This window comes from Centropristis striata, chromosome 22 (genome assembly GCF_030273125.1).
Source record: "Centropristis striata isolate RG_2023a ecotype Rhode Island chromosome 22, C.striata_1.0, whole genome shotgun sequence".
Lineage (NCBI taxonomy): Eukaryota > Metazoa > Chordata > Actinopteri > Perciformes > Serranidae > Centropristis > Centropristis striata.
The window spans coordinates 17,625,762-17,646,573 of NC_081538.1; the positions used below are offsets into that span (position 1 = coordinate 17,625,762).

General features: G+C 37.8%; 1 protein-coding gene across 1 annotated transcript; it reads left to right on the forward strand.

The window, feature by feature from the left end:
• The first annotated feature begins 7,532 nt into the window (after nt 1-7,532).
• On the forward strand, nt 7,533-19,792 carry LOC131961038 (NXPE family member 3-like). Its single transcript, XM_059326314.1, has 8 exons — nt 7,533-7,632; nt 10,074-10,226; nt 10,353-10,427; nt 10,530-10,973; nt 11,631-11,923; nt 15,831-15,901; nt 17,639-17,845; nt 17,927-19,792. Exons 2-8 carry the CDS (start codon nt 10,113-10,115, stop codon nt 18,487-18,489), a joined length of 1,767 nt encoding a protein of 588 aa, XP_059182297.1. The 5' UTR covers nt 7,533-7,632; nt 10,074-10,112; the 3' UTR covers nt 18,490-19,792.
• The last annotated feature ends 1,020 nt before the right edge of the window (nt 19,793-20,812 follow it).

Sequence of the window (20,812 nt, forward strand, 5' to 3'; positions counted from 1 at the left end):
GAGTTCATACAATACAAGCAAATATGAAGTCACAAGACAACACAGGAGTAAGTGCCATGGGTTAAGTATGAGTCCATTAGGACGTATGTGCTATCAGGCATAAGGATAGTGCACATAGTAATAAAAGTGTTTTTTTAAGGTGTTCAGTAGTCTCTTCTTAAAGATTGAGGGAGTCAGGAGATCAGATGGAGTTTGGAAGGTCGTTCCACCACCAATGAACTACAGAGGAGAAGACTTTAGTTTGATACATAGGACCCTACAGAGGCGTATGATTTGGGTTTTTTTATGTGGGTTATTGACTTCTGGGTATCTTAACCTCACTGTCAGGGGGGGCAGATATTTTTTTCTTTATAGGCCTGTACATTGTGCATTTTTGTGGCCTACAATATACTGATCAGCAGTGAAAAAAAATGAAAATACTTTTGAAAAAATAAATTAATGGGGGGGGGGGGGGGGGGGGGTACCTGCAGGAGAAGCAGTAACAAATAATCTGATTATATGCAACCCATAACCCAACAATTTTTAATATTTTACACATATACTATTATATAATACATTTTATATAATACCTTTTACTGTCACACATTGTACAACAGAATTAAGTGCAATTCTATTAAGATCTGATCTGAGTTTATAAAATATATCTAAAAAATATATTTTTTAGGTGGTATTCTTTATGGTAACCCTAACCTAACCTAACCTAACCGAGGGTTAGGTTCGGGTTAAAACGGAAGGGTTAGGGTCTGTCACACCGTGGTGAGGTCTTGGGTTTTTTATGTTTTGGTCTCGTCACTGCTTTTATTTTGAAAAGTAACTCTCCTCTCGTTTCAGATCACCTGCCCCTCCCTGTGTGTGTCACCTGCCTGAGTGTCTCCCCTAATTACCAACTGTGTTCACCTGGTGCTTCCTCCCTCATGTGTTAAATAGTCTGTGTCTCCCTTGTCCTGTGCCAGTGTGTCGTTTTTCGTCTCGCCAGCATTTCCACAGTTCTTGTCATCGCCACAGTCATCTGCCTTGCTTCGTTTTCAAGTTTGTTCTCCTCGTAAGAGTGATTTTCTTTTGTAAATTTTCACAGCTTAGCTGCTCCCTTAGTTTGTTAGTTGTTTAGATTGCCTTTTGTTTTTCCTCCTTAAGAGTGATTTTGTGTTATTTAGTTTTTGCCCTTAGATTGTTCCTCCATTTTACGGAGTGATTTTTAATTTAGTCTTTTTCCCTGTTTAGATTTTCCTCCCTTTTGGAGCGCCTTTTGTTTATTAGTATTTTAGTTTGTCCCTTTTATCCCCCTTTCCCTTGTCTAGTTATTTGTTCTTTACCCCATAGGATAGTTTGCCCTGAGATCAGGATAGTCAGGAGTTTAGTGTTTTTCCCTCTTTGCAGGGATTATTATTGTTAGGTCCTTTAGACTGTTAATGTTCATAGCCTTTTTGTTTCCTCTGTTCGGGGAGTTCCTCTTGCTGACCAAGTATCTAAATAAAGTGCTTTTGACATACTCTGAAATATCTCTGCGTCTGAGTCCTGCTTCGAGCCCGGCCTGACAGGGTCAGGGTTAGGGTTAGGGTTTGCCCTAACCCAATATTACGATTCACCATGGCAACAGCTAAAACAAATCGTTTAATTGGAAATCCTCACGTGAACACATTTTTAGAAGAAAAAGAAACACGGTTGCAGCTGCAAAAGAGAAGAATTAATTGCTGCTTGAGTCAATGCGTCAAGTTTGAATTTAGTTTAGTTTTTGAATTTATTTATTTCAGATTTATTCCCAAGTATAATATTACAAGTTAAAACTGGCAAAATGGTATTGAACCTAAACTTTATTTCATTTAGTTGTAATCCTGATGTGGAAGCAGCTAAAAATTAAATAACAGGTACATAGGTTTAACAGGTTCATGGCTGTATTTCATTGTATTCATATTTGACTGATTTAAGTAAATATAATTCAGTGGCTATTTCAATGTGCAGTGTTTGTGACATGCAAGTAACCGGCTGATTAATGTGTCTTGAAGTGTGATTTGAATCAAAGTGGAAATGATATGGCATGTCTGTCTCTGAAAGGAAGGGGAAAGAGAAGCACGGTTTCAGTTATCTGTCTTTCTGTAACGAAAACTCTAGAAGTTTCCCTCATATCATGGTTGAAATACCCACCCACTTCCTGGAACATGCCCAGATGGTACAGAAAAGTGGTTTCAACTTTCACTGTGGGACTTTGTCAGACTGCTCAAGAGCTGCAGACAAGTGTTGGCTGCAGTTGCAACACTGTAAACAATTGTCTTGTACATTAACAGTAAAATACTGGCAGCAGGGTTGCCAGCATTCTACTGTTAATTTGGCAGTTCCCCTACTGTTATCTACTTTACAGGATTTTACTGTGATAAAACCACAAACTGAATTACAGTAAAGTCCTGCAGTTCATTGATTTTTACAGTAGACTAAAAGTGCTGAAGCGAGTTGCAATGAAAGCCAATTACTATGAATTAAGCGCTGTCTTTTCTGTAATCTCAGTAATTTTAATATACCAAATACTGAATGAGTTAGTTAAGTAAAATACAGCCATTGAAAAAGTGTACAAGAAGAGACTTAGAAAATATCAGTTATATAACCTTTATTTAAAAATGATCAGTATTAACAGGATGTCCATTTACTGAATACATACAGAGGATGATTAGACGAGGAGTTGGGGGTAAGGTGAGGGTATTCTCGACGTCATCAACTGTGGCAGACAACTGTAGGGCACAGACGATATAATTGTAGTGAGAACAGTTTTGTAAGAACTACTGTAATGGAGTTTTTTCACTTTTTTTTTTTTTTTTACTTCTGGTCTCATCTTTTACTGGACTTTTTATCTTTGTAATTAAACTTTCGAACACACATAACACACTTGAAAACTGAATTTGGAATATTGTTATGAATTCTCATGTGCCTTACATATGCGGATAGAGTGGTATATTCAATAGAACAGACCTGACATAGAAATATTTGACAGTAAATCCAACAGTGATGAAATAAAAAAAACTGACAATACACACACCAAAAAGCGGATAAGCTCACATTTAAGTGTGATTCTTGTTAATGTAATATGTACTGCAAACATTAAAAGAAAGAGCTAAGTAGTTCAAACAGCCTCACTGCGTTGTTAATATTGGCTAACTCTCTCTGTAGGCTAACATCTGCACATGAGATCAAACAGGTTGTATTCAGCTTCTCAATGGTCTCACCGAAAACGAACAAACACCTAACAACCTACTGAACAAATAAGAACCAAACTTATTTAAAACAGAAATCTGCCTTACTGCCAAAGTAACGGACTGATTAATCAATGTTTAACTAAAATAAAATAATAGTATAATAGTAAGCAAACATCTTCTAACAAATAAAATATATTTCAACTTACCCTGCGATATGCTCAAGAATTGCAGGATTAAAATGGATGTTCCAAGTCTCAGTATTTTATGGGAAACTGCAAACTACCTGCAAATATTGCCCAGAATGTTTTTCTTTTCTACAGTATAATACCTTTTTAATGGAAAACAGAATGTTACTGTCACAATTTGGCTGTTTTCTAACAGCAATTTGATACAGATCAGTAGTTCTGCAAAATATTAATAAACAGGATGTGTGCTGCTGTGACTTGAAGTGAGCAACAGGTGCAAACTGCCAGAAAACAATACATATTTCTAATTTAAGGTTCCTCTCAGTCTCCTCTGTTTGGTTGTTGTCTTTCAGTTAGGCCTTGTGGGAGCTTTAGCCTTGAACATTTCCCAGATAGCTCAACTGGAATTATTTTTCATGAATGCCATGATTCAACATGAACTTTCCATTTCATGTTAAAATTGTATATATATATATATATATATATATATATATATATATATATATATATATATATATATATATATATATATATATATATATATATATATATATATAAGCTTTGAGAATTTTGGATTCTTTTTAAATGTATTTATTGCCTATAAGATTGTAAACAGTGATGAATTATTTTTATTCCTTTATCTGGCATTATTTATGTTTAATATTGTACATAATCTTTTTATTTATGAACAAATGAATATTACCATCATCATCATCATCATCATCATTATTATTATTATTATTATTTTTAATTTATTTATTTATTTTAACTTTGAGAATTTTGGATTATTTTCAAATGTATGCCTAAAAGATTTTAAACAGTGATGATGACATATCTAAATATTTAATCCTTTATCTTGCATTATTTGCAACATTTATGTTTAATATTGTACATGGTCTTTTTATTTATAAAATAAAATAAATAAATAAAAAAACATCATCATTATTTGTATTAATATTATATTTTTTAAACTTTGAGAGTTTTGGATTATTTTAAAATTTCTGCCTATAAGATTTTAAACAATGATCTTATATTGTATCTAAATATTTAATCCTTTATCTTGCATTATTTGCAATGTTTATGTTTAATATTCTACATGGTCTTTTTTTTATTTATTCATAAATAAATAAATAATAAATATTATCATCATTATTTTTATTATATTTTTTAAGCTTTGAGAATTTTGGATTATTTTCAAATCACTGGCGTAGCCAGAAAAAAGACATTGGGTGTGCACCAGCAATACTGGGTGTGCCAAATTTCAACAGAGTATTACACCTCCACAAACATTCAAAAGAATGTGTCTCTGGAATACAACATTATTAACACAACAACAACATATCCACACATTCTCTTCAGTAATAGTCAACAGTTAGTTCACAGCAGGTCTAAACATTCACTTGTGACGTGCTCTCAAATAAATCGATAATGCTACCTATACACCAGAAGAGTTTGAAAATATTTTGAAAAGACTCCTGCAAGCCTATCAGCTCACACCTGCTCACATCTAAAGACAAGTGTTTAGAGTTTTTAGTCCCAGCCTAGTCTCACACTGAGATTCTACAAAGACTGTCAATCTTTCAGGGTCACTATGTTCAAGACTATAACTAGATTCTTTTAGCATTTTTTACCTACCATGCATTTTTTTCCCTCATCATGCTCTAAGTAAAAATTGACTAAATGGAGGAGAAGCAGCTTTTGGCTCCAGCTGCTCTAGTGTGTGCAGTGGTTTGTGTTGAAAAAAACAAAAACAATAAAAAGAAGAATAGACGCCACAAAATGCCCCTCACAAAGCTGACAAAGGGTTTCTGTTTTTCTGACATGAAAAGTTGACTATTTTACAGTTAAAATAGATATAAGGAAGAATAAAGGAAAGGAACATGTATGAATTCATGATATACATTTATGCCCTATTTAATTATGTGTTTAATTGAATATTTATATTTATCAGCTCTTTCAACTCTCATTTAGTTAATCATACATTAATTATCGATTATTTATTACTTATTTATGTATAGGCCTAGCCTGGCTAACACCAGACTATTCTCAAATGAGGTCTAGTCTGGCAACTAGCAATGTATTTTTCCGTAGAGGAGGTGTGGTTTACGATCTTCCAGAGCCGTTTATTGGACGCTTAGAATGTTAGGTAGCTCTTAGCCAATCAGATCAGTTATAACAGATGACGTAGTAGAGCAACAGAAATGGATGTTTGTTGTGTGTGTGTCTGTGAGAGAGTGTTGTTTGCTGATTTGCTTCTCCAGTTCTCGCTTTCTGCAAGATTATTTATTTTCACGCTTTATTCCCCCTCATGTCATTCAGCCACACACATCCACTGATTTTATGGGCAATAAACAAGCTGCTGCGGGCCTCTCGGCGGCTCCGCTGTCCGCGGTAGAGGGGCTATTAGCCGTTAGCGGCTATTAGCTATTAGCGGCTATTAGCTATTAGCCGCTAACGGCGCTAATAGCCGCTAGCGACGCTAATAGCCCCGCTACCATAACGCCGGTGATCTCAGCGGAGCCGCCGAGAGACCTTTCGCCTTTCAACTTTCGCTCTAAACTATTTAAAACATCATCTACAGCTAAAGAGAGTTTCGCGTCTGCTGCAGACATGTTGGATCCGGAAAACTACAAGCTTCCAAGTGCCGAGTAGTACGCGTCATCGTCTTGCCGTCCCTCCCCGCTCTGTTATTGGATCCCTAAAAAAGGGCTAGGAATCCTTCCTGGATTCCAGACCCTTTCGCAGTTCGAAATTAAATTCGAGCGCGCAAGGCAGTCTGGGTATACCCAGGCTAGTATAGGCCTACATTTATTTATACATTTCCCCTTACTGTTCTCTTCACTAAGAAACAGCGCCCCCAAAATCCCGCTTGTGGCTGTAAATATATGACATCACTATATTTGTATTGAGGACTGAGCTTACTAACATTATTGTGATGTTACTTTTTCCTGTGGAAGTGGTTTTACTGGCCGGTCTGGAACCGGGGACATTTTCCCTGCTCATCTATTGGTTGGTGATTTTGTTATATCACTGAGACTTGAGATAATATCAAACACGTTTGATATGATCCAAACCAAAGACTAGGAAAAGACTGATATGAAACAGAGCAGATTACTACCTTACACTTAACCATGGAGATGACAGGAACGCCGTGACTCCAGTAAAACTCCTAGATTTAGTAAAGACTTTCAGTTTTTAGTCTGGGACTGGGGAAATCGTTTGGTGTAAGCCCAGCATAACAAAGTAATAGAAAAAGCACACTTTGTGTTCTCAAAATAACACCGCAAAAACACAACACACACACAGACATTGCGTGCCCAATGAGATGAACATAGTGAAATATAACATTCATGCACTTACTCATGCACGAAGCCATAACGTATCCACATTACGTGTGATCAAAAAACTATTTAACCATCTGAACACATTGGGCTTAGCAGCAGAGTAAAGGATACAACGATGCTGTGCTCACCTGTGCGCACTGCGCAGCTCTCAATGTACAGGGCAAGACGGCATGGCTTGGCCTTGAACGCATTTATTATTTCATCGGAGTCCAGTTTCTCCGCGAGCTCTTTTTCAAATATGAGCAACGAAATGCTGTTAAGTCTCACTGTGATCACTGTAGCTCTGCTGGTGGATTTAATCCTGTTCACAACGCATCATCTGACAGCAGTTTTTTTGGGTGTGCCAGCTGCCTCTGTGGGTGGCACCGGCACACCCGTGGCTACGCCAATGTTTCAAATGTATGCCTATAAGATTTTAAACAGTGATGAACCATTGTATCTAAATATTTAATCCTCTATCTTGCATTATTTGCAACATTTATGATTAATATTGTACATGGTCTTTTTTTATAAATAAAGAAATAAATGAATAAATTATTGAATAAGAAAAAATAAATGAAACAAAATGACTATTATTTTCAAATAGCTTGAGCAAACAGAACACACTTTAATTTTAATGAGGAAGAGAAAGCAGCACACTAACATTTCCTCACTGTTTGTTGGACAAATGTATTTGAAGAATGTTGAAATATCAGAGATATAACGGTTCTGCGAAACTGCAACGCATTTAATTATGGGAGTAGTAAACGCAACAGGAAAGGACCCTCCCTTCGCAGGAAACTTCACAAGTTCACAAAGACACATCCTGTTGGTATGGGTGGGTTGAGATACAGTGTCAAGCCACCTCAGTGTGTCAGACCTGAACAGACAATGAGAGAAGCACGCAGGAACTTTTGGTGGAGAAGAACTGACAATAGAAAGGTGGGCGCTCTCGCTATTCTGATTATGTTGTCAATCTGTATTTTAATATCTTTTCATTAAATCCCTCACGAGGCTGTTTTTCTAACAACTCTTACAGTATTTGTTAGGTTTTCCTCAACATGTACTCACTTAATATATCTCCTAAGATAAGACACATTCTCCGCTAAAAGCAGCTTTATTTGAAGTTCCACTTTAGAGAAAAAGTAAAAACGAAATGCTCACACTTTGATTACATCACTGTGTTCTTGCGAAATATATATTCTAAGGAAAGATACAGACGAAAATAAATGAACGACGTGTAATTATTGTTTCTTCTTCTCCGCCCTCTGTTGCGAGAAGGGAGATCTGCGTGTTGTGAAACAGGAACACAGGCAGAGTAGCAGTGTGAATCAATAGACGTATGCCGTTAATAAGTTCATATTCAGGGGGTTATTTGTGTTGATTCAAACAGCTGTGTAAGCAGAAAATGTATTCTGAGGTAGGCTTCTTAAATTCTACTTCTATTTTATGTGACTGCTTACTTTTGCTCCACAGCAATTCAGAGGGAAATATTTTATTTTGTACTCATCTGTAGATTGAAAGTTAAAAATACAGGATCACTAACAATATATAGTATTACTTGTAACATCAAAATATATTTGTAAATATCACTTTGTCCTTTCAGCTAATTTTCACTTCATAAATAAAGAGTGAAACGTACAGTTGTTTCCTCTAAAAAGCAGTGGAATAGAGGTATAAAGTAACACAAAATGGAAACACTACAATGGAGGCACCTTAAAACAGTATTTGTTAGGTTTTATATATATCCTTTAACAGGATATATATGCGTAAATATATCCTGTTATATGCGTAAATATATCCTGTTAAAGGGCTTGTTCCAATCTCCCAGGCAGTGGTGAATGAATAACTAAGTACGTTTACTCTGTGCACTCTGTATATGTATGTATGTATGTATGTATATATATATAATGAAATTAAAACACAGTTAACAGATATATATATGTGTATATACATATATATATATATATATATATATATATATATATATATATATATAATGAAATTAAAACACAGTTAACAGAGGATTGTGTCAGACTAAGAACTGAATTATTCCACCACTTTTAGGTCAGTCTCGGTGTTGGCTATTTGCAATGCAAAAGGGCTGTCTTCTACAGAATTATGTTAGGCTCAAAACTACACACAGTAAAACTTCCCATCATCCCATCAGTATACTGTTAAAGGAGGAACTGTTACAGGAAGTTGTCCAGTTGGTTGGCAGTTGCAATTAACCAATCATTTTTTCATGACAACAGAACTTGAACCTTAAAGTAGCATGACTTTTGCTTTCTTCCCTCTGCTCTGTGGGTCGTTTTTTGCGCAAGCCAGTCTTCTGGATAATTTCTTTCTCTAAATTTAGAGTACATCTATCTTTTTGTATTCTTCTGGATCATATTCTTCAGTCTGGTGAGTTGACTTACAGGAAGACTTTTTGATGGGGATGGGATGAAAGCGTTGGATATGATGACGTGTACTCTGATCGGTTGGTTTAGTGTAAAGGGAACAAGAGAGGACGCCATATGTGTGTTGAAAAAATCTATTTGCTCAAGGCATTGACGTTAAAAAATATTAACTTTTGAACAAAAGAACGACAGAGTGCCTTCTCATTGATCTGGTGTGTTATAAGACTTAATATTTAAGGTGAATGTGGCCACATTGGATTTAATTACTCTTCTGTAATGTTAGACTTGAACAAAGTCTACAGAACTTGGTGTTGTTTCTGTTAGATTTCTAATTCCAGAAACAATGGCTCAATCAGGTGTTTGCTGTGAATGTGTGTGGCGATGAGACATACACTTGATAAATTACCTCAGTAAACATTCTCATAATGTGTTCATGTTGAAAACGATGCTCCCATTTAGAGTAAAATAGACGATACAGCAGAGTATGTTTTATTGGGCACTCCCCCACCTCTGGTGAAGGCAAACAATACAGTTGTTCTGTTAACTTAAGGATGGGAAAATGAGGCCTAATGAAGCACTGAGGCTTTCTTTCTTTTTTTAATTTATTTCTAAGAGTGTTTATATGCAATAGAAGTTGAACAAGCCTGTGTGTTATTATTAAATCTGTTGATAGTATTGGCTATATGTTAGAGTAAAATAATTTATCGCATGACATATAAATCCCATGTATAAAACATTTCAATGTACCTTATTAGTGTGGCTCAGTTTTACTGCGGGCCTCATGGGGTTTTAACTTCATGGTTGATATTTATGTAACATTACAGAGATGTTTCATTTATCATGTTAAAAGAGATTTAAGTCAAGTTAAGTCCTAATGTTTAAAAGCCAGACCTGTTACACTGTCTGTGTAAAGAAGATTTTATAATGAGGAAATAATGTTCTTCTAGACAACAAGTTGTAAGTTTCACTTTTATTTTTCAGAAGGAAGGAAGTGGCCACACTGTCATGCTGCAGCCATAGATGAAGGCGATCATGAAAGCCAGAGTTTGTACAAGAAAGGAGTTTTCTGCCATTTTTTTCTTCCTGGCTGTCCTTGTCTTCACCTTTCTGCTACGTAACACAGACGTTCTGAAGGTGAGAACAATGTGGCTCAGAAACAGTAATGTTCTTGCAGTTAAATTATATTTTAGGGGTAGGGCTGGAAATATCCTATACTTTAGACCAAAATGATCCATGTGTTTCTATCCATTCTTACTGAAGGCTCAAACCCAGTCCAAACCTCCACCACCACATACCAGCCTACTGCCCCGGCAGCCTGTGTGTCCTGGTTGTAAGGTGCCACAAACCAATTTTGTGCTTTTCTGTTTTCCATATTTTGTTAATTTGCTCTCGGTGCATTTGTTTGATGTATCTTTGCCACCATGTCTCTCCTGCTAGTCTCAGACTAAAGTGAAGTCCACCATCATCGTCCCAAAAGTTTCCTCTGAGCCTGACATGCGTCACAGCTTCTGCACCTTCCAGCCACGATCACCTGAGGATGCTCTAGAGGAACGCCGCCTACTAGACTCCATTGCTTGGCCTGAAGCTCCACCTCTGTCAGATCCTCTTTCTCTGGATCAGACCAGTGATCCAGCTCACAGCACCTTCACCATTCTCCCAGGGAGGACAGGAGGACAGTGGCATGTCGGCGATCAGCTGGAGGTTATGATCAAAATGTCTGACTTCCATGGCCGTCCCAAGAAGTCTGGGGGAGACTTCTTGGTGGCCCGCCTGCACAATCAGAAGCTTGGTGCAGGTGTGGTTGGGAAGGTGGTGGATCATCACAATGGCAGCTACTCTGCTGTTTTCTCTTTACTCTGGGAAGGAGACGCACAGGTTGAGGTGATTTCATTTATCATGTTAAAAGTGGAGTTTTTAATCTATCTTCTAACTGATTAATCACTTAACCCTGCCCCCCAAACAAAATGTTACAGTTAACTTTGATGAAATTAAAATATACTGTGAAACAGTAAAGACGGAAACACACAGTGCCCAGTAGGAGTAACACATCAATCATACGGTAGACATGTTCTCAAGCATACCCTGCTGTATCGTCTACTTTACCTCAAATGGGACCACAATTTACTAAATGAGCATCATGCTGTAATGAAGAAGATTTGAAACTCACAATTGATTTCATTATGAGAATGTGGTGAGGTAATAAACCAAGTGAGAAGTAGGATCATATTCCTATTGACATAGAAATAGACCCTAATGGAACCAGGGAAGTCGCCCCCTGCTGGCCATTAAAAAGAATGCAGGTTTATGGCACTTCCTCATTGGCTCACTGTTCAGGCCCAGAGGTGGCAGCTAAGCTATGATTGAACAATCAGTTTATCGGGAGAGGGGTTTAGTGAATATACAATTCTCTTCAGTGATAGAAGACCAATCTAATTTACAAAGAAGTAAATCTTTATAAATGTCTTTATTTGTCTGTGAGTGAGTATGTGAATGAATGTCATTGGTCTTACTGACAACTCTGGTTCTCTTTCCAATCAGGTGATGCTGGTTCACCCTCGTGAGGCTATTCAAGTGCTGAACAGGTTGAACAGTGAACAGCCTGACAGGATTTACTTCAAAAGTGTCTTCCAATCAGGCTCACTTTCTGAAACTACTTTCTGTAACGTGTGCCTACGTCCAACCCAGCCATTGTGCAACTACACTGACCTCCGTACAGGCGAACCTTGGTTCTGCTACAAGCCAAAAAAGTTGAGTTGTGATGCCAGGATCAACCATGCTATGGGAGGATTCAACCAAGACCTCAATGCCAACGAGGACAAACTCTTTCAAAGGTGAGGTCTTAGAAAGACAGGACTGGCATATTGTGAGACTTCTAATAGATATATACCAGTGTTACCAATGTGTATCTCCTTAGAGGGTTTAATTTAAAGTTTAATTTATTTCAATTCCAGGCAGTTAAGATTTAATCAATAGTTTTAAGGGATAAAACAAATCCATTTTTTGTATCCTCATTTTTCTTGTCTCTTTTAAAATTTGTATCTGGATTTTGCTGAAATTTCAAGATGCACACTTTTTTTTTGCCATTTTGCCATTTTTGCCACATCAAGGCAGCACAGCGAGCTTAGGCTAAAGTGGTCGCAGACAGACAGTTGTCTTTTTATATTCAGTAGTGTAGTAGTAGTAATAGTAGTAGTACAGTTGTGTATAATATTCACTCTCCTTTATGCTCTAGTTGGTCTCAACCAAGTCAAGAGGAGAGTATCTGTCTAAAACAGTAAAGTAGTGGGGCGTAAAACCAGAACAATGAGCAGAAAGTTGCTGCAATATCTGTAAAGCTGAGGGCAGCTGCAAAGTCAGATGATGATTATCTGATGATTCATCACTGCATGCAACTCATTGCATCTTAAGATGTTTTTTGCTCCTTTCTTGTATGTACAGTGGTAACAAATGTATGTGCACCTTTTGAAATGACCTAGTATCCTGCATCCATTTGTAAAATGTGATCTGATCTGCATCTCAGTCCCAAGTATACCACACAACCATTTCTAATAGTTCATGAATTTATTGAACACATCCATGATACATTCATAGTTCTGTTGGAAAAAGTAAGTGAACCCTTTGGCTAATGACTCCATCAAGAGCTAATTGGAGTCATGAGTTAGCAAACCTGGAGTCCAATCAATGAAACAAGATTTGAGTCATTGAGTGAGGTGTAGAGCTACATTGACCTTTGTGAGTTAGCTGTTCACAAGTAGAATCTGCTGATATGAACCATGCCTCGCAAAAAAGAGATCTCCAAGGACTACAATCAAGAATTTATATTTTCCATCAGACTTCAGTCCACAGTTAGACAAATTGTCCACAAATGGAGATAACTCTGGCTACTCTCCATAGAAGTGGGTGCCCAGACAAATTGACTCCAAAGGCTTAACACAGAATGCTCAGAGAGGTAAAAAAAAAAAAAAAAAAAAAAGAATCCCAGAGTAACAGCTAAAATCTTTAAGCAATCATTAGCAGTGGTTAACATATCTGTTCATGAGTCTATACGCAAAATATTGAACAGGTCATGGCAGGACACCACAGAGGAAGCCACTGCTTTCCAAAAAAACGGACTGTTGTAACTAAAGTTGAATTGTTTGGGAAGAACAACAAACTCTGTATGGAGCCCCACATACTAACATGAGGACATCATCCCAACGGTGAAGTAGGTGGAGGGAGCATCCTGATTTGGGGCTGATTCGCTGCCTCAGGCAGCATCATTGCCAACATTTTTTTTAGAATATTTTATTTTTCAGTTTTCAATTCAACAAGAAATACATGAAAACACAAACACACAACTCCAAACCCCTTCCCCAACCCACCCACAAACTGAAAAGCGAGAGAGAAAAGAGAAAATAAAATAAATAAATAAAAAATAAATAAAATAAAAAATAAAATAATAATAAAATAAAATAAAAAACGGTCGAGAGGCAAGGAAGACAAGAGTAAGCTCTGACAACAAATGGAATGCAAAAACTACAACCCGTCCACCATAGATGCTGGCAATGTGTCCATAGATGCTAAATAGGGCTGCCACATCTCTGTAAAAGTATTATAATCATTCCTGAGTGTATATGTAATTTTTTCAAGTGGAACACAGCTATTCATTTCTGAAACCCATCTTCCTATAGAAAGTTGGGAATCAGATTTCCACGTGATGGCGATGCACTTCCTGGCAACGCACAAGGCCAGTAAGAGAAACCTCTTTTGAGCTTTTTTTAATCGTGCATCAATATTTGTAGTATCTCCTAATAAGCAGGTTTGAGGATCTAATGGGAAATGTAGTCCTAGGAGTTTTGTCATGATGTCAGATAAGTCATGCCAGAATGTGTTAAGTTTTGTGCATAACCAAGTGCAGTGTAGGAATGAACCCTCCTCCATACTACATCTAAAACACAGGTTGGATATCTCAGGTTTATATTTATGTAATTTCTGCAGCGTAAGATAGGTTTGATGAAGAAAGTTATAATAAGTCAACCTGTATCTTGAATTAAGAGTGGCAGTTAGACTTTTTTGACACAATTCAGCCCAGAGCTCTGTACCCATTGCCACACCCAAGTCAGACTCCCATTTCGCCCTTGATTTATGTAAACCTGGTTTTGGAGCATCAACCATTAAGAGGGAGTACACTTTTGAAATAAAACGAGGTGTGTTACCCTCATGAAGCAGTCTTTCCAGATCACTGAGCATGAGTAAAGTCATTTCAGGTCCCAAAACAGATTTAAGAAATTATCTTAATTGTAAATAACAAAAGAAGTTTCTGCTGGACAGATCATATTTCCTCCTTAGGTCCTCAAAAGAGATCAGGTATCCATCCTTATAACAGTCCTCCAAATGATGAATCCCTTTCTGGTGCCACGTTTCCAGGATCTTATTATCCACTGACATAGGTATGAGTTTGTTCTGTTTCAATGGTGTTCTGGGTGAAAATATATTTCTTAGTCCAATATGTTTCCGGACTTCATGCCATGTTTTGATGATATGAGTCAAGACAGGGTTGTCGGTTCTTCTGGAGATGGTTGTAGGTGTCCATTTATAAATAAAGTCTGCAGGAAACTTTTCTTTAAGAGCATACATTCCAATTGAGACCCAAGGTGGGACATTTTCCTTTTCAAATAAAAAAGAAACGAGTCGCATTTGGGCAGCCAAATAATGCTTTTCATTGAGACCCTTGGAGTCTTACCATTCCATATGAATTGTCTAATATGTTTATTCAGGTTTTTAAAAAAACTGGATGGCACTGGAATCGGTAAGGACTGAAAGAGGTACTGCAGCCTTGGTAGTATATTCATTTTAATGCAATTTATTCGGCCGATCAAAGTGATAGGTAAATTCATCCATTTCTGTAAATCCTCTATTATTCGATTAACTAGTGGTAAGTAGTTGAGTTTGTACACATTTTTAAGGTTGTTATCCACCATAATTCCAAGGTATCTTATCCCGCTTGGAGACCATTTAAATGGACCTCTTTGCTGATTTTCAGTGTAGTCAAAATTTGAGAGTGGGAGAATTTCACATTTGTCATAATTGACCTTATATCCAGAGACAGATCCAAATGCATGCAAAACGGTTTTTAGTTTAGCAAGGGAATCAGATGGTTTTGTTAAATACAGAATTATATCATCTGCCATAAGATTAATTTTATGTATCGTCTGGTCCACTTTCACACCCTTTATCTCTGAATCTTGTCTGATTATCTCGGCCAAAGGTTCATCATTGCCAACATTGAAGTGAAAATGTCTTCCCAAGTTTATCAGTCCCAAGTATAGACAAACGCAATGTGTTTGTCTTTTCTTGGGACTAAGATGCAGATCAGAAAACATTTTAAAATTAAAATTATAACAGAAAACCAGGTAATTTCAAAGGGTTTATATACTTTTTCTTGCCACTGTATGTTGATGTTGTAGCCTGGTAAGACCATCCTATCACATAGAGCTTTTTTAAAGCTAGCATTTATGTTTGTTTTTTCGGGAGCTTCCATTTCTGTTTGGCAAGCAGCACCCTTTATATATTGCATCATCATCTACAACACAACACTGTGCTGTGGTCCCAGATTGGCTCGAGTACATTTTAATTTCCTGAAATGTGGTAGAACTGGGGAAATGCCACTGTCACGTAGAACCAATAGTAATGTTGAGCTCCTGTGATAGGAGGTAGTGTGTGTGTGAGAGATATTTTATTAGATGTGCTTTTTTTCAGTGGTGTCAACATGAAAGTCTCCATTCGGGCTTCAGGACCGGCCAGTGTTACTGTGTTGCCTAAAACGCAAGGTAAAGCATGATTTTCTTCCTGCTACCAGTGCCTTTAGTAATAATAACTAGAAAATTTCCTCTGGGGAAATTCTGAAAGGGCCACAGGGGCTACTGCCGGTGTGTGTACACTATGATGAGATTACAAACAATTTATACTAGTAATGTTTTGATACTATATTATATACAAGGAGCACACCTACAACAAGCATTCCTTTTCAAGTATTTATTTATACAGCAACCTATGCCCTTTAACCTCAAAATGTGTGTGTGTGTGTGTGTGTGTGTGTGTGTGTGTGTGTGTAAGAAAAATCGCATAAAGTTACCTGAGTGTGTGTGTGTGTGTGTGTGTAATTAAAATCACATAAGGTTACCTGTGTGTGTGTGTGTGTGTGTGTGTGTGTGTGTGTTTGAAGCCTGTGTATCTGGAGGAGTGTGCACGCTTACGCGCATGTGTGTATGCGTGTATCTGTAACTGTAATCACATCAAAGGATCAAAGGCAATCAGAGCAAAGATCAAAGGCAATCAGAGCAGAGCAATCAACATAATTAACTGCCACCTGAATGTCCAGGAACAGTGACAGCAGCAAGAGGTGGACAGACTGGAATTTCTGGCCTCGAACAGAAAGCATTTTTGGCAAAACCATAATACCTATCATTGATTCGACTTCACTTTGAGCGTCCTGAGTTCTTTCTGAATGTCTACATATGTTTTTTTAATGAAAAATGAAAAAATAGCTTTGTTAGAGCTATCTAAAAAAACTGTTACATCTCCCTTTTTCAGAAATCTTCCTGCGTTTTTAATATGGGAGCCAATGAGGCTGTTGGTGCGTGTTGGTGGCGCATCTGTGCGTCCTACGCCCAAACTATAACTCTGACAGCTTTACCAGAGGGTTGTGAGTGAGAAGACAAATTTTACTAAGTTTCTATGTATAAAATATTTCTGTAGAGTGGAATTTGCGGCCTGGAGCGCAGTTTTCAAATTTATTTTTTGACAATATTTTCTCTCCCTGTCACACACTGTGACACGAACATTCCATGCAATACACACCCATTATAATCTCAGAATTTCTCCAAAAATGATCATGGTAATTGAACAGGGATTGATATAAAACTATATGACTTATCGAAACGTGGATTAATACACCGATTAACAAGACTTGTGTCTACTGTTTAAAGTTTAAATGGAGTCTCTAGGTGAAATTATGCCGGAGAAGTAGACGTTTAAAAATCTCCAATTATTGTTCTTTTTCGCTCATTTTTTTTTGGGCCGTCCCATTCACTTCAATGCAAAATTTTGTTTTTCGCGACACAAAAAAATCCTATTCCGTAGAGAAAAGTAATTGCACACAGATCCCAATCAAACTGCACGTTTTGATTTATAATTTGTAGCGGGACGAAATTGTGTCCGGAAGAAGAAGGAGCAGAAAAAAATCCACAGTATAACAATAGTGCTCGGTGCATTTTCCCTGTGGCCCTATAAAATGGACTGTGCTACATACAATGGAAGGAAACAGGCAATAACACATGGGGAAAAAGTATTGCTTTTGGGTAGAATTGTCTTATAGAGAGAGTTGTGCTGAGAGTATGGAGCATATGGCTAAAAGTTCATGAATGTGGCAACCTCAGTTAGAAGTGAATCTAGTCCCTCAGAAGTAAGGATAGTCCATAAGAAATAAAGACAAGCAATGAAATGGCTTCTTTTTATGTTGACACTAACAAAGATATAAAATGACTCCACTTTTAACTCCCTCTCAGATCAATCAGAGGTGAAGAGCAGCATTGTGACATCTGGACCCTCTGGCTATTACTACCAGGGTGTGTGGCGAGCACTAGATGGAACCACAGTTCACCAGTTCAACGACGCCTCTGCCATCACTCAGTGTCTGAAAGGCAAAGTGGTCCACATGTATGGAGACTCCACTGTCAGGCAGTGGTTTGAATACCTCAACACAGCACTACCAGGTATCTACCACAGGGATTTCTGGAAACATTTTGATTTTGCTAGCACTGCAGCTTCATCTGTTCTCTCTGTAATACTTTCAGATCTTAAGGAGTTTGACCTGCACAGCCCCCAAAAAGCTGGACCTTACATTTCCTTGGACTATGCAAACAACATCTTGGTGACGTCCCGCTTCCATGGTCCTCCGATCCGTATCGTTGTTGTCCCAACCAGTGAGCTTCGATATATTGCCAATGAACTGGATGGTGTCATCGGAGGCACCAACACTGTTGTAGTTTTTGGCGTCTGGGCTCACTTTGGCACTTTCCCCATGGAGATCTACATCCGGCGGCTGCAGAACATCCGCAGGGCGGTGGTGCGGCTGCTGAACAGGTCTCCAGGTACACTGGTCGTTATCCGAACAGGAAACCTCAAAGCTTTGACGCTCACTGTGTCATTAACCAACAGTGACTGGCATTCACTGCAGTGTAACAATGTGCTGAGAACCATGTTCAAAGGACTGAATGTTCGTCTGATCGATGCCTGGGAGATGGTCCTCGCCCACCACCTGCCGCATGACCTCCACCCACCGCCTCCCATTATTAAGAATATGGTGAACATTCTCTTGTCACACATAAGCCCACAAAAGGGTGGCTGGTGGGGTTGATTAGTGGGTGGGGGATTAAAGGACAAGCTGAGTTTACATGTTATATCTTTGTTTGCACCAAGTGCTGCAACTGATATATTGGTGGAAAGTGCCTTCTTTAAACCTTTTCATCTTTTATATAAACATTAATGTATACATTTTGTCACTGTGTTACTGTAATTCGTCAAAAACACAATTTAAAATGTAATAAGAAAAAGGTGCCTTATATGTGTTTATTTTATATGAACTGTTTATTTATTAGTAAGTAAGTAAGTAAGTAAAATTTATTTATAGAGCACTTTTCATAGATACAATCACAAAGTGCTTTACATCAGGGATAAAATGCAGTAAAATATAGAGTTAACAGAAAAAACACACAATAGCACAACAACAGGTAACTTCACGTATGCCCGGAAAAACATCAACATCAGGGGAAAGCCTGCCTAAAGAGATATGTTTTAAGTTCTATCTTAAAACTGTCAGTGGGGGGCGTCCCGGTGGCTCACACTGGTAGAGCGCTTACCATGAAGGCCGTGTGCTTGCTGCAGCGGAACCGGGTCTGTCTCTATCTAATAAAGCAGTAAAATGCCAAAAAAAATAATCTAAAAAAACCAAAAAACTGTCAGTGGACTCTATGCTGCGTAAGGTCAGTGGAAGTGCATTCCAGAGGCGAGGAATGATTATGGCCTGTTTCAGGATATAGAATAGAATACAATAATCTTTATTGTCATTGCCAGCAATGACAGAGTGAATCATGTACCTGGACCTTAATCTGATCAGAACTCAGTCTGTAAGACAGTTAGCTTCAACCCCCGTCAGAGAAAGGATGTCTATCTTACTTTTACACAGAGTTTTATAATGTGAATGTACAAAATTGGTCAGCACCCTGGTTTAGACTCAGCCTGCCCTTGATGACACCCTAGGCTAAGTCCTTAGCCTCTTGGTGTTAGAGCTTCCGGTCGGCGTCTGTTGAAGGAATATGTTCCACACACATTTCTTCTTATCTGGCCCTCTCTGACTATACCTAGTGTTTCTCAGTGCTTTACTCCCTCCGAGCCCATAACCTTGAAAATATCTCTACAAATGTGTCCCTGTAACGGGGACACATTTGTAGAGATAAAAATGAGGCATGTGGATTCAAATGCTAACGACCTTAGTTTGTAATGTTTTTTATTATTTTACTACAATTCTATGCACTCTGTGTTTCAAGATTCAGTGTACTGCCCCTGTGAGTTCATACTCTTAACTCTGCATTTGATTAATGACTAACAATGAAATGTTAAACAAAATATATCTTTGAAGAATCACGGATTATTTCATGATACACTCACTAATCATTTCACCATTTTGTGTTGCAATATTTTATAACCAAATTTTGTCATTCCCCTAAAGGTCAGTGTGGGATTTTCAGCTGAAACCTGTCTGAATCAACTGAAATCCACCAACAAGATATCGGAGAGGCAGTCACTGGAAATCAAGAAGGAATGCAAGACAGAGTTGTTTTAGAGGTAAATTTATGTAAAACTGCTGATGCATGTTGCCTTCAGGGACAGTTTTTCAGCAAGCGGTCTTTGCATTTACCTCTAAAACAACTCCGTCTGGTAACATTCTGTTATTATCTCATAGCGTGATGAATGTGTAGGTCACAACTTGTCCACCAGAGCGTTTTGGAGTTGTTGGATTCTGTATTTGATGAGTTTAATGAGGGAAACCAAGAAATCCCATGAGCCTCCGTAGCATAGCTCTGAGCAGTTCACGGCTCTGCTCCGCCGTTCTAAAAAAAAACTTACACCGACAAATAAAGGTAACAAACCTACTGCTATGACTATAGGAATCATGGCAATGGGCCAATTTGCCAAAATGTTGAACTATCCCTTTATTCTTGTTAACACTCCATGTTTGTGGTGTGTTTGGTGAGATGTATGCTATGGTAAATATGTGTTAAGAATTTAAGTTGAAATTAAAACATAGCAAGGTGTATCAAAATGTGTCTGTGGTTTGATTTAGAGGCACCGACTACAGTGGTCCGACTGAAATGCGTTAATTTTTTGGTCTTGAAAATTCATTGAAAGGTTATGGAAAAGTCATTGAAAAGTTATGGAAAACCATTGCTAAAAAAGTGTACGAACCCTGAAGAAGAATAAAATGTAAATTATTACAAAAAATCGGGGCTCATTCTGACTGGGATCCTGCGAGAGCTGTGTCAGTCTGAGTCCAGATCTGCATAACTTCACCTGTGACCTAAATAAAAAGCCTGCATTGAGACCAGTACTTTTTCTCCAGTGTGTGTTTACTTATGGGCTTCCAGTGTATGAACTTGAGACCTTTACACCAACAAATTCCA